This window comes from Oryx dammah, unplaced genomic scaffold (assembly GCF_014754425.2).
Source record: "Oryx dammah isolate SB20612 unplaced genomic scaffold, SCBI_Odam_1.1 HiC_scaffold_2, whole genome shotgun sequence".
Classification (NCBI taxonomy): Eukaryota; Metazoa; Chordata; class Mammalia; order Artiodactyla; family Bovidae; genus Oryx; species Oryx dammah.
Window position 1 is genome coordinate 76,714,230 of NW_024070186.1, and position 23,856 is coordinate 76,738,085.

Below are 23,856 nucleotides of genomic sequence, written 5' to 3' on the forward strand. Positions count from 1 at the left end.
ATATGAAACAAATCTCTCTTTTCACATAATAAGCCTGAGCATATGCTCACTTGCTTGCTTGCGGGGCTGCAAATCAAAGAATGTAAGTGGCGGCTTCCATTTCCCATCACGCTCTCTGAGTGTTTTTGGCTTCTTATCCACCAGGCACCGGCTGTACAAATTCTGACACCTGCTATCTATTCTCCGACTAATCAAAAAGTTTAGTTACGTTTGCTTGAAATGTCACAAGTAATATATAAAGCCGGGATTTCATAAGCCCTACTGTAGGCGCGGGCTCTGAGGAATGCATAAAAAAATGCCGGCATATAGCCACGGTTGTGGAACGAGTAGCACTTTCTATCCTTTCCACTCACTCCTCACTTCAGCCTACGCAACACCAAGACTGTTTTGGGATAGAAGAGTTGAAAAGGCTTGTGCAGATCTCTTTGACACTCTTGCTTGACAGAGGACAAAAAGGATACCCCAAGAGGTGACATGTCACGCCCAGTACCATATGGTGAGTTAGCTTCCACAGAAAACAGCAATAACAAAAGCTCACAGAGGAAGCTGGGTCCATGCCCATATCATGCCCAGGCATCTGGCCAAAGCAATTAATCCTGTGAAAAATAATTTTAAAAACCCGTAGCTTTATGTGAAAATTAAAAAAAAATACTAATACAAAAGTATTTAGTTTAATTGGTCAGATTTTAGTTTAATTGGTCTGGAGTGAGGCCTGGTCATCGGCATTTTTTAAAAAGTACTATAAATTGTTCTAATGTGCAGCTAGGTTGAGAGCTGCTGATGTACAATAATATACTTGGTTGAGAATCTGGCACAGTATTATAGAAAGAAGTCCTAAACTTGGAGCCCAAAGATCCAAATTTGGGTCTGGGTTTTTTCAAGATCATCAGTGTGGCTTTGGGCAAGTTGCTTAACTCTTTTTATCCTCTTGTCTCCATAAACCCTTACCTCATCCAAAATCTGAAGACCAGATGCAACAGTGACTATGCACGTGCTTTGCAAACTCTGAAGTGTTGTGTCTGTATGAGGCGAGACCTTTTAGAGACTTCTGCTGCTGCTGCTGCTGCCAAGTCACTTCAGTCGTGCCCGACTGTGCGACCCCACAGACGGCAGCCCATCAGGCTCCCCTGTCCCTGGGATTCTCCAGGCAAGAACACTGGAGTGGGTTGCCATTTCCTTAGAGACTTCTAGTGGAGCACTTTTCCAGGAGAAGTTTTGCTATTGAACAACTGAATTCAATTCAGCCAGTATTGATTGTATGCAATGAAATGATTGTATGTATGAAACATTATGCTAGGTACGAGGCATACGAAGATGAACAAGCCACAGATCCTATTCCTTAAGGAACATTCAGTCTTGGAGGAGGTGGTGGACATTTCAGCATGATAATATTAAGAGAGATAACTCCCAAGGACAGAAAAAGCACAAAGGATAAGATGCTGACTCTGGGGAAGCTGAGCAGGGAAGAGAAGGTGATGTTTGAGCAAGCTTGAATGATCGAGTCTTGTAGAACAGCGGTCCCCAACCGTGGGCCTGCGGAGGACTGGTACCAGTCTGCCGCCTGTTAGGAACCGGGCTGTGCAGCTGGAGGTGAGCAGCGGACCAGTGAGCAAAGCTTCATCTGTCACTCCCTGTAGCTTGCATTACTGCCTGAACCCCTCCCTCCTTCCCCCCATCCCTGGAAAATTTTCTTACATGAAACCAGTCCCTGGTACCAAAAAGACTGGGGACCACTGCTCTAGAAATAGGGGAAATAAGAGAGTTGAGGGATGAGCAAATGCCAAGACAGAACTGATCATCGGCCCTATAGTTTGATATGGCTGGGGTCCTGGGTGGTGGGGTGAAGACTTGAATAGTGGACAGATGAGTCAAATTGTCATTCCATGTAGATGGGCATAAATCTCATCTCTTTCAAAGGAGAAAGGAAAATGAAGTTAGACAGCAGGTTTAACATTACAATGGATTTTAAAAGAACAGAGTGATTGGATTAACCTTAAAGAGCTGGTTATCTTTCTAAACCACAGGTAATCTGAGTTCAAAGAGTTAACACAGCCTGAAGCCCCTCATTGGCCCCAGACCCTGAAAAGTTGCTAGGTGACTGCAGAAGAGAAACAAATAGAAACCCCTTTCCAATTGAGAGTAAAATTAACGGGAAAAGAGGTGTTCAGAGACTTAACACGTCTCTGGAGTGTTTGTTTTTTCTTTTTTGTATTTTTAACAGTATTAGCACTTATAAGTAGTAAAAATAATTATGGTGGCTGGATTTTGACACTTAGAGAGGAAAACTTACAAGAAATGTCTGGTAACAAGCAGCTAGTAACTAAGTATAGGCTGAGACATTGGAAATATTGAAGAGCTTGGAAACAATTGCAATTTAAAATCTTAGGTTCAGAATCAGGAAGACTTTTTTTTTTTTTTTAATTTGAAATATCCCTTTAAGAGTCATTTGGTGCAATTCATAGCCTGATTCATGCTACTGGCGGCCTCTGATTTCAGTGAGAAATGCAGAAATTTATAGGGGACTGTAAAATGTGGACAGGTTTTTGCTTTTTTAAACCGAGGTTTAAACTAGCAAACTTCTGAAGGTTTAAGAAGCCACAGAGCTGAGCAATGGGAATCTGGTTTCTTTTCCGGTCAGAACAAATAAACACACAAACACATATTTAACTCACAGAGTGTTGGAAGAGAGAAACCAGTGTTCTTTTTAAAGGAGGAAAACAAAAACTCAACCTTGTAGGCAACAGGAGAAAAGTCACATTGGCCGGCAGGCAGCACCCTGCATTGGCAGAGGAGAAATCTGAGCTCCAGCGGCACCGGCGGCATTTGCACACAGCCACAGCCTCCCGTTTCAAGTTGCAAGTCTCTGGAGTCCCAGGCAAGGCCCCAGCCTGGCTCCCTTCTCAGAGCCCCGAGCACTGATGAAGAGCCCCTGCACCAACCATAGGACACGCAGGTGAGTCTGCCCAGAGACAAGGTCAGCCCTTCCAGAGCTACTTGGCATCTGGTCCCTGAAAGCTGCCGCCCCCCTCCGCCCACCCCATGCCCACTTCTGCCCTGGCACTCACCTCATTTTCCTGCCTTGAGTGCTCCTGGCTGCCTGGTCCCCTTGGCCTGACTCGTCTGCGAGCTCGTCCCCAGTGTGGTATCAGCCTTATCTTTGTTCTGAGGTCCCTGTGTGACTCTGGAATTGGCTGGCATTCTCCATTCAGGTCACGCCTCCCCCTGCCTGCAACAGATCCCCTCTCCCTCTCTCCCTCTGCCTCCTCGCTCTCTCTCCTCTGACTTGCTCTTACACACACTCAGAGCAGAATCCGTCTTCTTCCTTACAAGATCTCCTCCTCCAGTTCCCTCCTTCATCCTGTACGGCTGCTTCCAGCTCCCGGGAGAGAATCACTGAGCAGCTTGAATAGGTATTTGTATCACTGTGTGTGTGTGTGTGTGTGTGTGTGTGTGACAACGTCAGCTCTCCCCAGTCTCCCTTGCCAGATGGCTATAATTCTCTGCTCGTCTTCAGGACACTGGCAAAAGGACATCAATTAACCAAGGACAATACCAAGAAGGCAATTCTAGTATCCTACACGAGGCAAGAAAAAAGATCCAAATCCCAAAGCTTGTCTGTCTACAAACAACCACAGGCTTTTTGGTGAACCGAGCAGCTGGCCGCGCTTGTGAGCTAGCAGCCAGTCCTTCACTTGGCTAGTTGTTCCTCACCACTTGAAAGTGAGGCTTGAGCTTTTTACCAACTCAGACTGTGCAGGGGCCTGTTACCGCCCAGGGAGGACCCATCGCAGTCAAAGAGCCTCACACCCCATGGGTGTGAAGAGACCTGGGCCTGTGTACATGGCTAGACCCAGGGACTGTGAAGAAAAGCAGCACCAGATCTCAGCCGAGCTGAAGAAGGAAATTTCCTTTCTCCACAACAAAATGACTACCAGTCCTGAACAAGGAGAGGGATGTCTGGTTATAAACAGTACAGTTCACTGAGAACCTTTTCTGTGTTAGGCACAGGGTTAGGTGCAAACGTCATCTCAATTATTTCCACAAACTTGAGAGGGTCACACTATCATACCCATTTTACAGACAAGAAAACTGAGGCAAGAGAGGTCCATAACTTGCTTAGATTATCCAGCTTCTTATTACGCCTACTGCTGTCACAGCTAATAGTTACCATTTACTGAGCACTGTGTGTCAGGTACTGCTCTAGTAATGGGTTAACTGCTTTTGATTGTCTTTACATTTTGCAAAGCTGAGTAGTAATATTATTTCTGCTTCCAGATGAAGAAACTGCTCAGAGAGTTTAAGTAAGTTACCCAAGATCACACAGCTAGAAAGTGATGGGGAAAAATCTGAGCTGGTATCCACTATGCTGTGCTGCTTCTCACTAACATATTATAGTGCATATGGCATTACAGATACATACCACAGTCACAGAGAAACTCAATTTGAGGCATTTTTTGAAAAGAGCAATTAGACTCAGTCAGAGTTAGCTATAATTTTTCCTTTCTATTCACGCGAACCATGTACTTTGGACTCAATAACATCTCTGATCCTGTTTCCTCATCTGGAAAATGGGGTTTGCTATGAGACTTAAAGGAAATTATTCTTATGTTTTTTTAGCTGTTCGGTGTACTCAAGAGATGGCTCCCACCCATTCCAAGCAAGATGGCAAACACATGCATTCTCCACACTCTGATAACACTGCTTTGGCACATTTTGGGGAACAGTGTCTTGAATCTTGCTGAAGTTCTCCTTGTTCCATTTTTTCTCCATTTTCTCTGTTTTATCACCTTTAAAGGTCAACTTCACTAAGCTGGGCATTATTAAGAAGCCATGTTTGATATTGTTGGTACAAGTATATGCGATGAGGAAATGTTTGAACCTAGGCACTGTTTTTGCAAAATACTGCTTTCTGGTTTAGGCAAAAGAAAAAAAAAAAAACCTTTAAAAGTCCCATTAAGAAGACTCACAGGCCCCTCTGACATCAAATAACTCTCACCAACATTTTAATGATTTAAGTGTAAATGAATCAGAAACACATGGGCTGCATTTCTTTTGGAATAGACAAGCATTTTAAAACCAAGAGAGGAAGAACTTGGCACAAAGCACCCTGCGCCATGCAGAGGGCCCTGCCCACTAAAGACGTTCCCTCCATTAGTGCTGCAGATGAGCTGGCCCTCTCCTAATTTAGGGCATATCCAGGGAAATGCAGTCATTTGTTCTGGGCAGAGAAGGGAGAGTTTGGGAGGGAAAGCCATCAGCTTCTCCTTGTAAAGTGTCACAGAGCCACTGAGCCTCCCAGAATAATTTCCTGACTATGTTTTTTTTAAGGCTGCCAACGCTCAATGGGAGGCATTTGAAATATGTTCTGAGCCAAAGTTCTGCCAATATACAGCAGAGCTGATATGTGCTTCCTTGGGAGTTAGCCAAGGCTCAGATGGAATCTGCACGAAAACTCTGTGGCTCGGGACTGATCTGGCCTGGATTCAGGGCAGTTTCCCATTGTGTGGGGCTGCACTGGTGATACCATCCTGATCTTTTGATAAGAACGTCCTGGAGCAACATGAATAAATCATGAAGAATGGGAGGAATGGAAAAGACAGTGGTCTAGGAATAGACTCAAACATGGGTAACTCATGTGTGACCTTGGGCAAGTCACCTACTTTCTCTGCTGCAGGAGGGGAAGGAGGGACATCAGTTTGCTCTACTGTAGACTCAGGGGCTAGGAGTCCATTGGGAGCACGAAGCACATATAAATGTGAGTGTGCGGACTATGGAATGAAATTGCAGTGGGGGTGGTGAGGTGAATTGCTAATAATCTGTTAAAAGTCAAAGAGCCCAGAGTGGCCTTCTAATCTTGACACTTGCTTTTATCTGTGGTTATAATATTACATCACTCAGGATTCAATCACAGGTATTCAGAAAGATAATTTCTAAGAAGATTCAACTTGTTTGAAAAAATGTGGATGAAAAAGTTAACATACTTACATATAGGAAACTAATGGTATGTCAGTTAGAATCATAAACGTGTAGAATGACGGATGTTGGCTCAACATCCCGTTTATAGTAAGGGAAACGGATCAGAAACCTACTACTGACAGAGTAAATACTACAGCATTCCTACAGCTAGAATAGGGCTTTGTTTACATGTTCTACCAAAGTGTTTATTATATACAACTCTTGAGCACAGACTTTCTGGAATTCCATGAATGCGTTGGAAAAAGTAAAATATTTGGGCAAAAAGTTTTTATTGGCCAAATGTGAAATCCAGGCTTCCTATAGAATATCTAAAAACTGATAAATGGCCCCAAAGATTACACCTTAGAATTAAATTTTGGGTTATTCAATAAACTGACTGACAGAATGCTGGAAACCCTGACTTTAGAAACTATCAGGTCATCAGAATAATATGCAAAATTAAAAAAATAACAATGCCTGAGCTTCATCTCAGAAGATTCAAATTCAATGAATCTTGGGAGGGGCTCTTGAATCTATAATTTTAAAAGCTCCCATGCACAAGTGTCCCATTTTGGGTACATATAATGGTGTGTCATAATTAATGACATCTTAGATTTGATGTAGTATTCTTAGTATCTGCCAGATACCTTCATGTACATCATTACATGTAATGTTGACATGTGTTTCCAGATGAGGTTCAGAGAGACTAAGTATGCCAACAAGATGATGATCAACATCTAGAGCCTTGGACTCCTGACCCTAAGTCCAGCCCTCCTTCTCCTCATCTGTAGACCCCTGATTCTGTCCGTGGATTTTGAGCATTCATGAGCCATGCTGTCCTGTGACTGCAAGATTTTAGGGGAGGGAAAAATAATTTATATGCAAAAAATAAACTAGGTTCTATGATGGGCTGAACTGTGCTCCTCCAAAATTCATATGCTGAAGCCCTAACCCCCAGGATCTCAGAATTTGTTTGGAGATAGGACCTTTAAAGAGGTGATTAAACTGAGGTTGTTAGGGTGGGCTCTAATCCAGTATGACTGGTATCCTTATAAGAGGAGGAGATTAAGATACAGACAACACAGAAGAAAGATGGGGTGAAGAGGCAGCCATCTGTGAGCTAAGGAGAGAGGTCTCAGAAGAACAACCTTGATCTTGAACATCCTTAAAATACTTGTCAACACCTTGAGCTTGAACTTCTAGTCTCCCAAACTGTGAGAAAAAATATTTTTGCTGTTTAAGCTACCTAGTCTCTGATCCTTTGTCATGGCAGCTGTGGCAAACTAATACTGACTGTTAATAGAAGTTCTCCCAAAGCGTAAGTAAGCCCATACTACCATAGTGTCAAGCAAATTTCAAGCACCACATACATGGAACTAACAAATACTGAGTCAGTTAAGGTTTTGTTTGGTAGGTGATAAGAAAAACCTTGACTAGTGCTGAAACAGAGTTTATTTTCCTTGTGTAGCAAGAAGTGAGGCAGAAGGTGGGCCTGGGGACATTTTCTTTTTTTTTCCTCTTCTGTCAGTCCTAGGAGGGGTGATGTGTCCTAGGGTTAGGTACGTGAAACATAGACCATCTGTTATGGGCTGAATTATTTCCTCCCCAAATTCATATTTTGAAGCCTTAACTCCCAGTATCTTAAAATAAGAACATATTTGAAGACAGGAGCTTTAAAGAAGTGATTAAGTTAAAATAGGGCTGGATGGGCCTAATCTAATTATTAATGTAAGAAGAAGAGTTTAGGATACAGACAACACAGACAGTGGGGAGACCATGAGGGAATGCAGTAAGAAGGCAGCCATCTGCAAGCCAAGGAAAGGCTCTCAAAAGAGACTAAAGCTGCCAACACCCTGATCTTAGACTTCTGGCCTCTAGAAAATTAATGTCTTTTACTTGAGTGACCCAGTCTGTGGTATTTCAGTATAGCAGCCCTAGGAAGCTAATGCACCATCTATATTTGCCTTACCTTTGCTCACCTAAATATGTTTGATATAAATTATGGTTGCTATTCACTCATATGAGGTCTCCCCTCCCTCAGAAGTTCCTCAAATGCTAAGACCACATGGATCAAGAAGATACAGCCATCAGACAGGATTAATTAGGCTTTAAGAATTCCCTGGTGGCTCAGAAGTTAAAGTGTCTGCCTGGAATGTGGGAGACCTGGGTTCGATCCCTGGGTCAGGAAGATCCCCTGGAGAAGGAAATGGCAACCCACTGCAGTACTCTTGCCTGGAGAATCCCAAGGAAGGAGGAGCCTGGTGTGCTACAGTCCATGGGGTCGCAAAGAGTTGGACATGACTTAAGAAGCAAATGAACAGGAGGGGTCAGACCTTGTGAAAGGTCAGGGGATTCAGGATTATCACCTCCCTAACTCTCTAGTGCTATTTCGTGACCATTGCTTTTCCAAACTCCTTCTAAATTCCCCTGCGTTTCTATCATTCTGGCACATTCTGCTCATCTCTACTACTGTCATCTTCCAATTTCCTTATCCTGTCCTCTGTTCCTTTCATTAATAACTTAGGCATGTGACACTATGCTCACCTCTCCTTCCCAATTCCTCCTGACATCCTGAGTGACAGTGGCCTCTCATTGCTTGATCTAGTTTAATGATGATTTCTTCCATTTTACCATAGCCATCTACTCTTACCTATAGCCATATCTATGTCTGAAATCTTACTCTTGTGATACCTCATTCTCTGATCACTGTCTCCCATCTTTCTAAGTCTGACTTCTTCAATAACCCTAGAATTCAACCTCATCAGGATAGCTAGCCCTCTAACACCATTCCATTCCCAGTCTATCAGATTCTCTTGGCTTTATATCTTTTCTGAATTCCACAGTCAATCACCATCACTCCTTAGTGGATTCTTCTTCTTCTTCTTTTTTTTTTTACCAGTTTCTTGACTCTCTTCTTACTTCAGAGGAATGATTCTTCATATTTCTGGTAAATCATTGAGAGTCTAATGACAGCCAGATTCCCTCTCTTTGGAATATCCTCAACTGCTACTGCTGCTAAGTCACTTCAGTCGTGTCCGACTCCTAGTGACCCCATGGACTGCAGCCTACTAGGCTCCTCCATCCATGGGATTTTCCAGGCAAGAGTACTGGAGTGGGTTGCCATTCCCTTCTCCGGGAATATCCCCAACAAGACCACATAATTCATTCCCTCACTCCTTCAGTTCTTTCTAAAAATGTCACCTTATTAGTGAGGTCCTTCCTGGCCACTCTACTCTATTACTTCTATTCTTACCCCCATTTGCTCTCCCCATATCCTGCTTCATTTGTCTTTGTGGCACTAGCCAGCAGCTAAGATGGTGTTTATTTTAAGTTTTTATTGGTTTGTTGCTTGTTCTCCACCCCATTAGAATAACACTGTCTACAAATGGACAAGTATTTTTGTATTTTTTTGTTTACTGCTCTATTCCCAGTACCAAGAATAATGCCCTTGGCTTGCACAAAATAGGACCTTAATAAACATCTGTGGAATGAGTTTTCTTCCAAGAAACATTTAATAGGCACTATTCTTCAAATTTGGGATCTAATTTCAGGGGCTTGATGGCTCTCCTAAAACCATGAAGCTCAGAAGCTCAATTGTAACCAGTCTTCTCAAATATTTCTCATACATCCCACTATAGTTTTAAAAATCGTTACCTACTGATCACTAGCAAATCTACTACTTCTTTAGTCTAAATGTCTTTCCATAGTTCCTCATGCTCAAATCAAATGTCTATTCTCACCTCCACCTCAAGGTTCCATTAGGCAGAAGTCATTTTCTATATTCAACCTGCTCATTTTCTCATATGAACAATGTTCATGAACTACTAGCAAATCAGAAATTCAAGCCAGATATTTGAGTGTCATCACTGACTTATTTTTCCTTTTCTTCTCATCTGTCATCAATCAGCAACTCCTATTGTTTACATATAAGTATCTTTAAATCCATCATTATGCCTAACATCCATTCCCCATTGCCCTTGCACTAGTGGAATGATTCATTAGTTTTCACTGGATTATTTCAATAACTTCTCATTGGTTTCTTTACCTTTAGTACCACTCTTATAAGTATACAAGTCTCATTAATTCTCTCCCTTTGCTAGACCTTTCAGATCCTTCTTGTTCCTAGAGAATAAAATAAAAATACCTTAGAATAGCCTTAGAGCCTTAAAGTCTAACGCTGCCGTGAAACTGAAGTAGCCTGCAGTGCCGAGCCAACATGTGGAGGACAGCTGCCTGGAGAATGGCCTGGATCCACAGCAGACTTTGCTTAAGCTAGAAAGAAACTGTTGTGTGAAGCCACTGAGCTCTTGGTATTGTTTGTTACTGTAGATAATTTAGCCTATTCTGACTGACACAATACTCTTATATGGGTTTACTCTTTCACCTCTGTATTTTCCCCCAGAACCAGCACACCAACACATCACACTTAATGTCTAGAACTGGTACCAAACTAGTTTTATGTTCCAGATTTTATCATGCTCTCTCATGTCTGTAGGCACTTACATACTTAGTTCTATTGGTCTTTAATGCTATTTTCTTCCTCATTTGTCTACAGAACTTCCTCTTATTTATCATTTGAAATCTTTCTTAAACATCAGCTTCTCTGGAAAATTTTCCCCAATCAGTCAACATGGAAGTAAACACTACCTTTGTTCTTTACACTTACACTTTAAATTATACTTTAAATTGCATGTGTCAAATTACAGAGCAATTTTTTTGTTGACTTGTGTCATTCTTTCATCACAATAATTTGAGGGTCTGAACAATATCCTTTGTATTTTCAACTCAATAAATGCTTATTGAATGCATAATGTCTAAATAAATTTTTAGAAAGATATCAGGACAGGGAAACATATAATTAAATCTATAGTTATAAATTATGATGACTGCTACACAGAAAGAGAACTATGAGAGAGGCTAATAGAAGGGCTTAATTTATGTAGAGTGGTCAGCAAAGTCATGGTGAACTGTTATTTAAAATCAATAGGATGAGTACAATTTGCTAGTGAAGAGCCGGTGATTTCTCAACGATGGACTACCCTACTTGGACATCACACATGTGGAAACTCCCCATTTTTATAGCCCAGTTCATAGAAATAATAAAGACATAGAAATGTGAACAGCTGCACTCGGAATCAAGAAAAGGAATGACCTGTGGATGAGGAAGTGGGAAAGTCCATAAAAGGAAGGCAATAGATGGGAAGTTATGGCAGTGAGTTTCCCACAGTGGGAACCCATCCTAACCATGTGGGAGGTCTTCATAGTCCTGCTGGGGCCGACAAGACTGTATGTGAAGTCACTGGGAAAGGAGAAAGAATCACCAACACAGAAAAATTGCCAAACAAGAGTCAACAAATATTTTTCAAAGCCTGTATATGGAAAAGTGATACTAAACTCAATAAGAAAAGGATTTCATGGAAGGAAACAGAGTTAATAGAACCACACGAACAGGATTTTAAAATAACTGTCTCCAGAAAGTTAAAGGAGGGGATATCATCTATGAGACAAGGAGAAAGATTTGAAATAAGAACAGGTTGAAATGCAAAAAAGAAGCAACTGGACAATTAATGAAATGAAAGTAACAATTTTGCATTTATTAAATGTTTATTGAAATTTAAAAATAAGATGCAATTGTAAGTATAAATAGCTGAATGGCTACAAATGAAAAATTAATGAATGATTTGAAAAATCAAGCTGAAGAATTCTCTCAGATAAAGAGATCAGAAGTATAGAAAAAAATAAAGAGATATAGATTCTGAAGTTCTTACATATGTCTAATAGAATTTTCTTTAAAGATGAAATAAAGAGGGGGAAAGTGAAATAATCTTTGATGATATATTGGCCTTAATTTTCCCAGAATTGAGAAAAGACAAGAATTCTCAGACTGGAAAGATCTACCAAGGCCCAAGTGAGATATTTACATAAAATTAGACCTAGATTCCTTGTCATGAAAGGTCAATGTATTAAGAATAAAATTAGAATCTTAAAATTACCAATTTTTAAGAGAAAAAAATGAAATTAGATTATCATTCCGACATTTTCAGCAGCCACATGGAAACAAAAGGGAAATAGAGAATATCTAAATGTGAAAAAAAGAAAATACCTTTAAATTTATCATTTTTTACTAAGGATTATGTAAGTGAAGCTGAAATAATGAAGACATTTTCAGACTCTAAAAATCCCACCATTTGCAGGCCCTTTCAGAAAGATACTGGAGGATGTTGGAGCTGGTTAGCGTTGGTGAAATTGTGGAGAAACAAGCACACTAGAACCTTGGTGTCTCACATGGTAAAGAATCCACCTGCAGTGTAGGAGACCTGGGTTCGATTCCTGGTTTGGGAAGACTCCCTGGAGAAGGAAATGGCAACCCTCTCCAGTATTCTTGCCTGGAGAATTCCATGGACTGTATAGTCCATGGGATTGCAAAGAACTGGACATGGCTGAGCGATTAACACTTTCAACACTTTCAAGTACATGCATATCATGCTTGTCAGAACATAAAGAGGCCTGGCTACTTGGAATACAATCTGGGGATATTAACAAAATAAAAATAGGCATATCCTACAAACCAATAATCTTACCTCAAGATATCTGTCTCAGAGAAACTTTCATTTGTGAACATATTTATTGTAGCATTATTTGTCAAGGTGGAAAATGGGCTTCAGTGGAATAATGGCTAAATATAATATAGTCATACTATAATCCATTCTGAAGGAGATCAACCCTGGGATTTCTTTGGAAGGAATGATGCTAAAGCTGAAACTCCAGTACTTTGGCCACCTCATGCGAAGAGTTGACTCATTGGAAAAGGCTCTGATGTTGGGAGGCATTGGGGGCAGGAGGAGAAAGAGACGACCGTGGATGAGATGGCTGGATGGCATCATGGACTCGATGGACATGAGTCTGAGCCAACTCCGGGAGTTGGTGATGGACAGGGAGGCCTGGCGTGCTGCGATTCATGGGGTCGCAAAGAGTCGGACACGACTGAGCGACTGAACTGAACTGAACTGATGGAACACAAAACAACAATAAGAAGGGATATGAAAGATCTATTGATATATGCATCAACCTGGATTTATCTCTAAGATTTACTGTTGAGTGAAATGGGCAGGTTGAAGAATGGTATGTGCATTAGGATACTATTTATTTAATGAAAAAGCAATAGGTTCAACATGAAATACACATTTTGCTCATATCATAGATATTTGCATATATTTTCCATATATAACTGACAAAAGTGGAAGGAAATAAATCACAAATAACTAGTTACTTGTGTGGAGGATGTGGTGAGAGGCTTTATTCATATTTAGAATAAACAAAACTTTTAGTGACTGATCAAGTCTGTTTAAGCAGGGAATTTTAAGGGTGAAGGAGAACTCTGGGTATTGTGAGGAAAACGTATTTGGAGGCCAGTTTGGAGCCTGTTGCAGTACTTAGGACCATTAGGCACTCTGGGCATAGAGCCTGGGGCCCATGAAAATGTTTTCTTTTAAAATCAGAATTAAAAAATAAAATGATAATGGATATATAATAAAGAATCCAGTTATCTTTGTAGCAATGCAACATTAAAATGTAACATTTGTTTATTTATTTATATTTTTATGAATAAAGCCCAGATTAGGAGAGAGAATGCCTGGATGGATCGGACTGGTGGTGGTGAATATGGAACCCAGAGGATAAAGACAAAATATATTTTGTTTTTCAGAAAAGCCTGAACCTGGCCATAAATTGAGAGTGAGAAATTGAGGGAGAAGAAGACAGCAAAGACAACTCCCAGGATTCTGACTCAAGATTGTGTTGTTGCCACTTACTGAGATGGGGGAAGAGAGGTAGGGGGTGAGTGGGGGTCAGGGTGTAAGGGTCCTTGCATGCCACACTAGATGCAGAAAATCTACTAGGCAGGCTGGGAATTTTCTCAACTCTGGATAAATGAGAGAGTCACATGGGAAGCTTGAAAAATTCAAATTTCTGCCACAGCTCCCAGACTTGATCCCATCCAAAATCTTGAAAGGGTTGAGGAACACTGACATTTTAGGCCACAGAAAGGCAAGATTTTTAAACGGAGAATGACATGATCAGATAGCGCTTTGTTTTGTTTTTAAATTCATATTTGATAGCAGTAATGAGTTCGCAAGAGATTGGAGGATAATCAGGAACTACAATACCTGACAAACCCAGGCTGCCTGATTCTCAGCCACTGCCAGGCTAGGAAGAATTTAATGGAACTAAAGCTGTTTGGAAAAGAGCTGAAAAGACCTCCTGGCCAGACCCAGCCCAGAGCACAGCTTGGCTGAAGCCCAGGGGCATTTGGAGCACATGGGCCTTGGGGCCATCAGCATTCTCTGGCCAAACCGCAGTGCTAATTTAAATGTTCAGTTGTCACAGAACAATGAACCTGAACCATAATGACTTTTTAAAAGCAGGATTTTAAGTGAAGTGAAGTTGCTCAGTCAGTCGTGTCTGACTCTTTGCGACCCCATGGACTGGAGCGCACCAAGCTCCTCCGTCCATGGGATTCTCCAGGCAAGAGTACTGGAGTGGGTTGCCATTTCCTTCTCCAAAAGTATTTCACAAAAAAAAGCATTGCAAGAAAGCTGGCCATCCCTCAGATAATGATTTTAAAATGGTGGGCTTCAAAATATTTTCGGGCCGCAGATGAAGGGGCTGAAGCAGGAAGGGGCACAGAGCTCTATGTGTGTCTTTACCCATATAGGACTGTGAACAAGTATGACTCTTCTGAAGACGTGCCAGCAGACCCTGATAGTTGAGCAGAACATAATACTCAGTGCTGCACTCATCAGGACAGTGAGGGTATTTGGGTAAGCTGTGGTAACTCTCTGGGCCTGAGTTATTTCATTTTCCCCACAAGATGGGAGAAATGAAAGCACCTTTTTTACATCTTGTTTCAAGGAAACAGTTGTTCTTAAAGTCTTTTAAATGAGTGATACCTTTGGGATTCTATAGAAAGTTGACCTTTTCTGGAGAAAAGTATAAATTTTTCCTGTATCTAGATATTTATAAGACTGGTGATTAATCCTTGGTGAAGTGAAAGTGAAATTCACTTAGTGGTGTCCGACTCTTAAGAAATTCTCCAGGCCAGAATACTGGAGTGGGTAGCCTATCTTTTCTCCAGCGGGTCTTCCGACCCAAGAATCAAACCTGGGTCTCCTGCATCGCAGGCGGATTCTTTACCAGCTGAGCTATGAGGGAAGCCAAGCTTTGGTAATGTTTATAAATCTCCTGCAAAGCTCCTGGCCCTTTGTGGAGATTCAACCAATAGTAATTGTTATTAATATAATTAGAAAGTAAGAGTAAGGACCATGATAGATATACAAAGAAAGTGGCCTCAGGATGGGCCTGAAAAGGTAAGTAGGGTTTCAACAGGCCGAAAGAAAAACAAGAGCTATGGTAATGGCAAAAATGTAAGACTCAGCGATGCAGGGATTACGCAGAATGAGCACTACTACTGAGACTTGGCTCCGTTCCAGGTGTGTTATGCAGTATTTACTTCAATCTCCACAATGAGATATTGTTAGAGAATAGGAAACAGAGAAAAGGAAATGTTCTTACTCAGAATTACCCACTCAACTTTGCTCCTGCTTCCTTAGCCAATAATTGGTTATCTTTCTGTCACTACAGGTTCATTTGCACTTTCTAGAGATTTAAGTCAATGGAATCATACAGCATAAACTCATTTTTGTCTGGCTTCTCTCACTTAGCATAATTATTTTGAGATTCCCTCATGTTGTTGCACACATAATTCGTTCATATGTCGTGACTTGCTTATTCATCTGCTCATGGACACCTGGATTATTACTAGGTTTCAGCTATTACAAATAAAGCTTCTATGAACATCCATGTCTGTGTCTTTATTTGGAAAGATGCTTCCATTTTTATTTGGTCCATCTCTAGGAAAGGGATGGCTAGATCAGATTGTAGGTGTATGTCTAATGTTTTAACACACTACCAAACACTTCTCCAAAGTGGTTGTACAGTTTTACATTACCACCAATAGTGAATGAACATTCCAGTTGTGCCATACTTATGCCCAAACTTGGTAAGTTCAATTTTTGAAAAACTTTAACCATTATCATATATATGTAGAGGTATCTCATTGGATTTTAATTTGCATTCCCCTAATGATTAATGCCGGCCAAGAGTAGCTACCCCGCATCCGAGGTCAGGAGCGGTGCCCGAGGCCAAGGGCAGCAGCAGGAAGGAGCAACCCCATGCCCGAGGCCAGGGCGGTGACCAGGAGCAGCAACCCCACGCCCAAGGCTAGGGGCGGCAGCTGGGAGGGGCAACCCCATGTCCAAGGAGTGGTGGCTGTGCGGGGGCAGGAGGGCATTGAGGAGCCATCCCACGTTGAAGGTCAGGAAGGGCGGCGGGAGAAGATACCCCTCATCCAAGGTAAGGAGCAGCAGCTGTGCTTTGCTGGAGCAGCCGTGAAGAGATATCCCACGCCCAAGGTAAGAGAAACCCAAGTAAGATGGTAGATGTTGCAAGAGGGCATCAGAGGGCAGACACACTGAAACCATACTCACAGAAATCTAGTCAATCTAATCACACTAGGACCACAGCCTTGTCTAACTCAATGAAACTAAGCCATGCCCGCAGGGCAACCCAAGACGGGTGGGTCATGGTGGAGAGGTCTGACAGATTGTGGTCCACTGGAGAAGGGAATGGCAAATCACTTCAGTATTCTTGCCTTGAGAACCCCATGAACAGTATGAAAAGGCAAAATGATAGGATACTGAAAGAGGTACTCCCCAGGTCAGTTCAGTTCAGTTCAGTCGCTCAGTCATATCCGACTCTTTGCAACCCCATGAATCGCAGCACGCCAGGCCTCCCTGTCCATCACCATCTCCCGGAGTTCACTCAGACTCACGTCCATTGAGTCCGTGATGCCATCCAGCCATCTCATCCTCAGTCGTCCCCTTCTCCTCCTGCCACTAATCCCTCCCAGCATCAGAGTCTTTTCCAATGAGTCAACTCTTCTCATGACGTGGCCAAAGTACTGGAGCTTCAGCTTTAGCATCATTCCTTCCAAAGAAATCCCAGGGTTGATCTCTTTCAGAATGGACTGGCTGGATCTCCTTGCAGTCCAAGGGACTCTCAAGAGTCTTCTCCAACACCACAGTTCAAAAGCATCAATTCTTCAGCGCTCAGCCTTCATAGGAGCCCAATATGCTACTGGAGGTCAGTGGAGAAATAACTCCAGAAAGAATGAAGGGTTGGAGCCAAAGCAAAAACAATACCCAGCTGTGGATGTGACTGGTGATAGAAGCAAGGTCTGATGCTGTAAAGAGCAATATTGCATAGGAACCTGGAATGTCAGGTCCATGAATCAAGGCAAATTGGAAGTGGTCAAACAGGAGATGGCAAGAGTGAACGTCGACATTCTAGGAATCAGTGAACTAAAATGGACTGGAATGGGTGAATTTAACTCAGATGACCATTATATCTACTATTGCAGGCAGGAATCCCTTAGAAGAAATGGAGTAGCCATCATGGTCAACAGAAGAGTCCGAAATGCAGTACTTGGATGCAATCTCAAAAACAACAGAATGATCTCTGTTAATTTCCAAAGCACACCATTCAATGTCACAGTTATCCAAGTCTATGCCCCAACCAGTAACACTGAAGAAGCTGAAGTTGAACGGTTCTATGAAGACCTACAAGACCTTTTAGAACTAACACCCAAAAAAGATGTCTTTTTCATTATAGGAGACTGGAACGTAAAAGTAGAAAGTCAAGAAACACCTGGAGTAACAGGCAAATTTGGCCTTGGAATACGGAATGAAGCAGGGGAAAGACTAATAGAGTTTTGCCAAGAAAATGCACTGGTCATAGCAAACACCCTCTTCCAACAACACAAGAGAAGACTCTACACATGGACATCACCAGATGGTCAACACCGAAATCAGATTGATTATATTCTTTGCAGCCAAAGATGGAGAAGCTCTATACAGTCAACAAAAACAAGACCAGGAGCTGACTGTGGCTCAGATCATGAACTCCTTATTACCAAATTCAGACTGAAATTGAAGAAGACAGGGAAAACTGCTAGACCATTCAGGTATGACCTCAATCAAATCCCTTATGATTATACAGTGGAAGTGAGAAATAGATTTAAGGGACTAGATCTGATAGATAGAGTGCCTGATGAACTATGGAATGAGGTTCGTGACATTGTACAGGAGACAGGGATCAAGACCATCCCCATGGAAAAGAAATGCAAAAAAGCGAAATGGCTGTCTGGGGAAGCTTTACAAATAGCTGTGAAAAGAAGAGAAGTGAAAAGCAAAGGAGAAAAGGAAAGATATAAGCATCTGAATGCAATGGCATCCCACTACAGTACTCTTGCCTGGAAAATCCCATGGGCAGAAGAGCCTGGTGGGCTGCAGTCCATTGGGTCGTGAAGAGTTGGACACGACTGAGAGACTCCACTTTCACTTTTCACTTTCATGCATTGGAGAAGGAAATGGCAACCCACTCCAGTGTTCTTGCCTGGAGAATCCCAGGGATGGGGGAGCCTGGTAGGCTGCCATCTATGGTGTCGCACAGAGTCGGACACAACTGAAGTGACTTAGCAGCAGCAGCAGAGTTCCAAAGAATAGCAAGAAGAGATAAGAAAGCCTTCTTCAGTGATCAATGCAAAGAAATAGAAGAAAAGAGCAGAATGGGAAAGACTAGAGATCTCTTCAAGAAAATTAGAGATACCAAGGGAACATTTCATGCAAAGATGGGCTCGATAAAGGACAGAAATAGTATGGACCTAACAGAAGCAGAAGATATTAAAAAGAGATGGCAAGAATACACAGAAGAACTATACAAAAAGGATCTTCATGACCCGGATAATCACGATGGTGTGATCACTCATCTAGAGCCAGACATCCTGGAATGTGAAGTCAAGTGGGCCTTAGAAAGCATCACTACAAACAAAGCTAGTGGAGGTGATGGAATTCCAGTAGCGCTATTTCAAATCCTGAAAGATGATGCTGTGAAAGTGCTGCAATCAATATACCAGCAAATTGTGAAAACTCAGCAGTGGCCACAGGACTGGAAAATGTCAGTTTTCATTCCAATCCCAAAGAAAGGCAATGCCAAAGAATGTTCAAACTCCCACACAATTGCACTCATCTCACATGCTAGTAAAGTAATGCTCAAAATTCTTCAAGCCAGGCTTCAGCAATACGTGAACTGTGAACTTCCAGATGTTCAAGCTGGTTTTCGAAAAGGCAGAAGAACCAGAGATCAAATTGCCAACATCCGCTGGATCATGGAAAAAGCAAGAGAGTTCCAGAAAAACATCTATTTCTGCTTTATTGACTATGCCAAAGCCTCTGTGTGGCTCCCAATAAACTGTGGAAAATTCTGAAAGAGATGGGACTACCAGACCACTTGACCTGCCCCTTGAGAAATCTGTATGCAGGCCAGGAAGCAATAGTTAGAACTGGACATGGAACAACAGACTGATTCCAAATAGGAAAAGGAGTACGTCAAGGCTGTATATTGTCACCCTGCTTATTTAACTTCTGTCCAGAGTATATCATGAGAAATGCTGGACTGGAAAAAACACAAGTTGGAATCAAGATTGCTGGGAGAAATATCAATAACCTCAGATATGCAGATGACACCACCCTTATGGCAGAAAGTGAAGAGGAACTCAAAAGCCTCTTGATGAAAGTGAAAGAGGAGAGTGAAAAAGTTGGCTTAAAGCTCAACATTCAGAAAACGAAGATCATGTCATCCGGTCCCATCACTCCATGGGAAATAGATGGAGAAACAGTGGAAACAGTGTCAGACTTTATTTTGGGGGGCTCCAAAATCACTGCAGATGGTGATTGCAGCCATGAAATTAAAAGACGCTTACTCCTTGGAAGAAAAGTTATGACCAACCTAGATAGCATATTCAAAAGCAGAGACATTACTTTGTCGACTAATGTCCGTCTAGTCAAGGCTATGGTTTTTCCAGTGGTCATGTATGGATGTGAGAGTTGGACTGTGAAGAAAGCTGAGCACCGAAGAATTGATGCTTTTGAACTGTGGTGTTGGAGAAGACTCTTGAGAGTCCGTTGGACTGCAAGGAGATCCCACCAGTCCATTTTGAAGGAGATCAACCCTGGGATTTCTTTGGAAGGACTGATGCTAAAGCTGAAGCTCCAGTACTTTGGCCACGTCATGAGAAGAGTTGACTCATTGGAAAAGACTTTGATGCTGGGAGGGATTGGTGGCAGGAGGAGAAGGGGACGACTGAGGATGAGATGGCTGGATGGCATCACTGACTCGATGTATGTGAGTCTGAGTGAACTGCGGGAGTTGGTGAAGGACAGGGAGGCCTGGCGTGCTGCGATTCATGGGGTCGCAAAGAGTCAGACACGACTGAGCGACTGAACTGAACTGAATGATTAATGATTTTCAGCATTTTTAAGTGTTTTCATTCTTGTATCATTTTTGGTAAATTGTTCAAACCTTTTGCCTGTTTTTAAATTTTCTGTTTTTTCTAATTATTAATTTATTTACATATGAGTCCACTCTGTATGGGGCTTCCTAGGTGGCGCTGGTGGTAAAGAATTTCCCTGCCAATGCAGGAGACACAAGAGCCATGGGTTCGATTCCTGGGTCGGGAAGATCCCCTGGAGGAGGAAATGGCAGCCCACCCCAGTGTTCTTGCCTGTAGAATCCCATTGACAGAGGAGCCTGGCTGGCTACTGTCCATGGGGTCATAAAGAGTCCAACATGATGAAGAGTCTAAACACACTGCTGTATATCAGATGCATAATTTGCAAATATTTCTCCCTCATCCACAGCTTGTCTTTTCATTACTTTAATGTTTTTTGCAGAGGAAAAGTTTTTAATTTTGATGAAGTACAAGATCAATAATTTTTCTTCTATAGATCATGCTTTTGGTGTTGTATCAAGAAAATCTTTGTTTAACCCAAGTATTCACAATAATAAAATACCATGTACTGGGGGTTTAAACAACAGACATTTATTTTTGACATTTGTTTTTCAGTTTTGGAGGCTGGGAAGCCAAAGAGCAAGGTGCCACAGATTGGGTTTCTGGTGAGAGCCCTTTTCCTGGTTTGCAGACTGCCTTCTTGTGGTGTTCTCACATGGGAGAGGGAAAGGGTGTCTTTTCTTATAAGGACGCTAATCTAATCATGGACACCACCCTCATGATCTCCTCCAACCTTAATTACTTCCCAGTTTCCTCCTCCAAACTATCTCATTGAGGGACAGGGCTTCAATATACGAATTTTGGGGGATACAAATGTTCAGTCTGTAACACCAAGGTCACAACAGTTTTTCCTGTATTTTCTTTTTTTATTCTCTGTATTTTCTTCTAAAATTTTTAGACTCAGATTCACATTAGGTCTATGATACTATGATTTACATTTCGGTCTATGATCCATATGGAGCTGATTTTTGTATATTGCATAAGATTTGGATCGAAGCTCATTTTTTAGCATATATATATCCAATTGTTTCAGCATCACTTGTTAAAAAGACTATACTTTCTCTGTCGATTTGCTTTTACACCTTTGTCAGTTAAGTGTGAATTTGTATCTGGTTTCTCAATCTGTTCTGTTCATCTATTTGTGGATTTTATGCCAGTACCACATTGTCTTAATTACTGTAGCTTTAGAAAAATCTAGAAATATGTAGTGTTAGCTCTCCTGCATTGTTCTTTTTCAAAGTTGTTTTAGAAAGAGTTTGTTAATTCCTACCAGAAAGCCTGCTGTGATTTTGACTGGAATTTTGTTGAATCTATACATCAGTTTAGGGAAGAATCGGCATCTTAAGAATAATTAAGTATTCATATTAAGAACATTCAGTATTCTTAAGTGAATACCGTATATCTCTTCACTTATAAAGTTCTTTAAAATTTCTCTCAGTAATGATTTGTTGTTTTTAGTGAATAGTTCTTATCTACCTATTGTCATATTTATCTCTAGGCCTTTCATAAATTTTGATTTCATTGCATTTCATCTTTATTTTGATTTCTGATTGCTCATTGCTAATATAGAAATATAAGTGATTTCTTTCTGCCTTCTGCAATCTTACTGAATTTACATTTTAGTTATAATAACTTTTTTAAAGATCCCATCAGATTTTTTACATAGATGATCATATCATCAAAAGAATAAAGACGGTTTTACTTCTTTTCTTTTCCTTGCTTTGTTGCACTGGCTGGAACCAAAAGTGTAATATTGCATAGAAGTGGAGACTGAACACAAAAGTTTTATTCTTGATCTTATGGAGAAAGCATTCAGTCTTTGCCATTACATTATTTGCTCACTGTGGGAGTTTTGTAGTTGTCCTTTATCAGATTGAGGAAGTTCCCATCTATTCTTAGTTTGCTGAGAATTTATACCACGAATGGCTGTTGGGTTTTATCAATTATTTTTTTCTGCCTTTATTTATTTATTTATTTCGGCCATGCCACACGGCTTGTGGGATCTCAGTTCCCCGACCAGGTAGTGGAAGCACAGAGTCCTAACCACTGGACCTCCAGGGAATTCCATTTTCTACTTTTATTGACATAATCATATGATTTTTCATTTGTTAATATTTAAAATGTCAGTGATAAAAATTTACCACTTAAAAAATATGGTAAATTACATTGATTTATTTTCTCGACTTTTCCAGAAAGTTAATCTTGCATTAACTCTACTTGGTTATGATATATTAATCTTTTTGTATATTGTTGAATTCAATTTTATAAAATTTTGTCAATAATTTTTTATATATGGTTTCGAGGCATATTGGTATGAAGTTTTCTTATAACGATTTAGTATGATTTTGGTATCAGGAAAACACTGGCTTCAAAGAATGAGTTGAGAAGCATTCACTTCTCTTCAGTTTTCTGGAAGAGTTTGTATAGAATTGGCATTCTTTCTTTCTTAAGCATTTCTTAATACAGTGAAGTTATATAGGCTTGAGTTTCCCCCCTTCTTCTTTGTGGGGAGATAATTTTAACTACAAATTCCATTTATTTAACAGACAAAAGGTTGTACAAATTATCTGTTTCATCTTGAGTAAATTTTTGTGTTTTTCGAGGAATTTGTACATTTTATCTATGCTATCTTTTTAAAAATTTATTTTTAATTGGAAGTTAATTACTTTCCACTATTGTGTTGGTTTCTGCTTAATGGCATAACATTGTTTATCGTAGTATTGCTTTATTGTACTTTCAGTACTTATAAAATCTTTAATAATGTCACCTCTTTCATTCCTGAATTTGGTAATTTGCATCTTCTCTCTTTTTGTGCTGATCAGTTCTGATAGAAGCTTGTCAACTTTATCCCCTCCTCGAAGAGGCTGCTCTTGATTTCATTGATTTCCCCCCCCACAACATATCTCTATTGCATATTTTTAATGGATTTATCTTCCAGTTCTTTAAAGTTGTGTATCTGGAAAGGTTTTTACCCTTCTCTTGTTTTAAAAAGATGTTCTCATGGAAGCAAAAGCATCTGTATTATTTTGAATGCAAAGAAAGGCATAATTAAAATGACAGCGTGCATATATCAAGCACTTAGGTTATGCCAACAATCTTCTGAGTTAAACATCATTATTATTTGCATTATACAGACTTGGAGACTGAGGCTCAGAACAATTTAAGTTTTCCAGTGTCATATAACAACAAGCAACAAAGCGACATTCACACGACTCCAAAGTCTCTAATCTTAACAACAAGATAGAAAAGATTCCGCTGTCTATCAAGAAAATAGAGGACATATGAGTATACACTCCAGGAAATGCCTCATGCTTATAGTCCTGAGAAAAAAAAACTGAAGTCCCTTGAGAGTCATTCCAGACTTTTTCCAGGACAATGGTCTTAGCAGGAAACTCCTGGGACCCTGTGAAACCATACAGCTCCCCAGAGACACTTAC

The 23,856-nt window shown here is 40.9% G+C and overlaps 1 protein-coding gene and 1 long non-coding RNA gene across 5 annotated transcripts in view; one reads left to right on the top strand and one right to left on the bottom strand.

Annotated features, from left to right (window-relative positions):
- Window positions 1–4,932, bottom strand: part of MASP1 (MBL associated serine protease 1) — a 52,289-nt gene extending 47,357 nt beyond the window's left edge. For all 3 annotated transcript variants that reach the window (XR_005723263.1, XM_040252959.1, XM_040252968.1), the window contains exon 1: window positions 3,066–4,932. Coding sequence is in view for 2 of the 3 variants with exons in the window: in XM_040252959.1 (XP_040108893.1) it covers window positions 3,066–3,070 (5 nt within the window). In the remaining variant the exon portion in view is untranslated. The remainder of the gene's footprint in view (window positions 1–3,065) is intronic.
- LOC120872528 lies at window positions 3,302–15,378 on the top strand. Of its 2 annotated transcripts, XR_005723267.1 has the most exons (3): window positions 3,302–3,410; window positions 13,661–13,791; window positions 14,669–15,378. It is a non-coding gene; the product is annotated as an uncharacterized LOC120872528 (long non-coding RNA). The 2 variants fall into 2 exon arrangements; XR_005723266.1 differs by lacking the exon at window positions 3,302–3,410 and having other exon boundaries at window positions 12,972–13,791.
- Window positions 15,379–23,856: the final 8,478 nt, after the last annotated feature.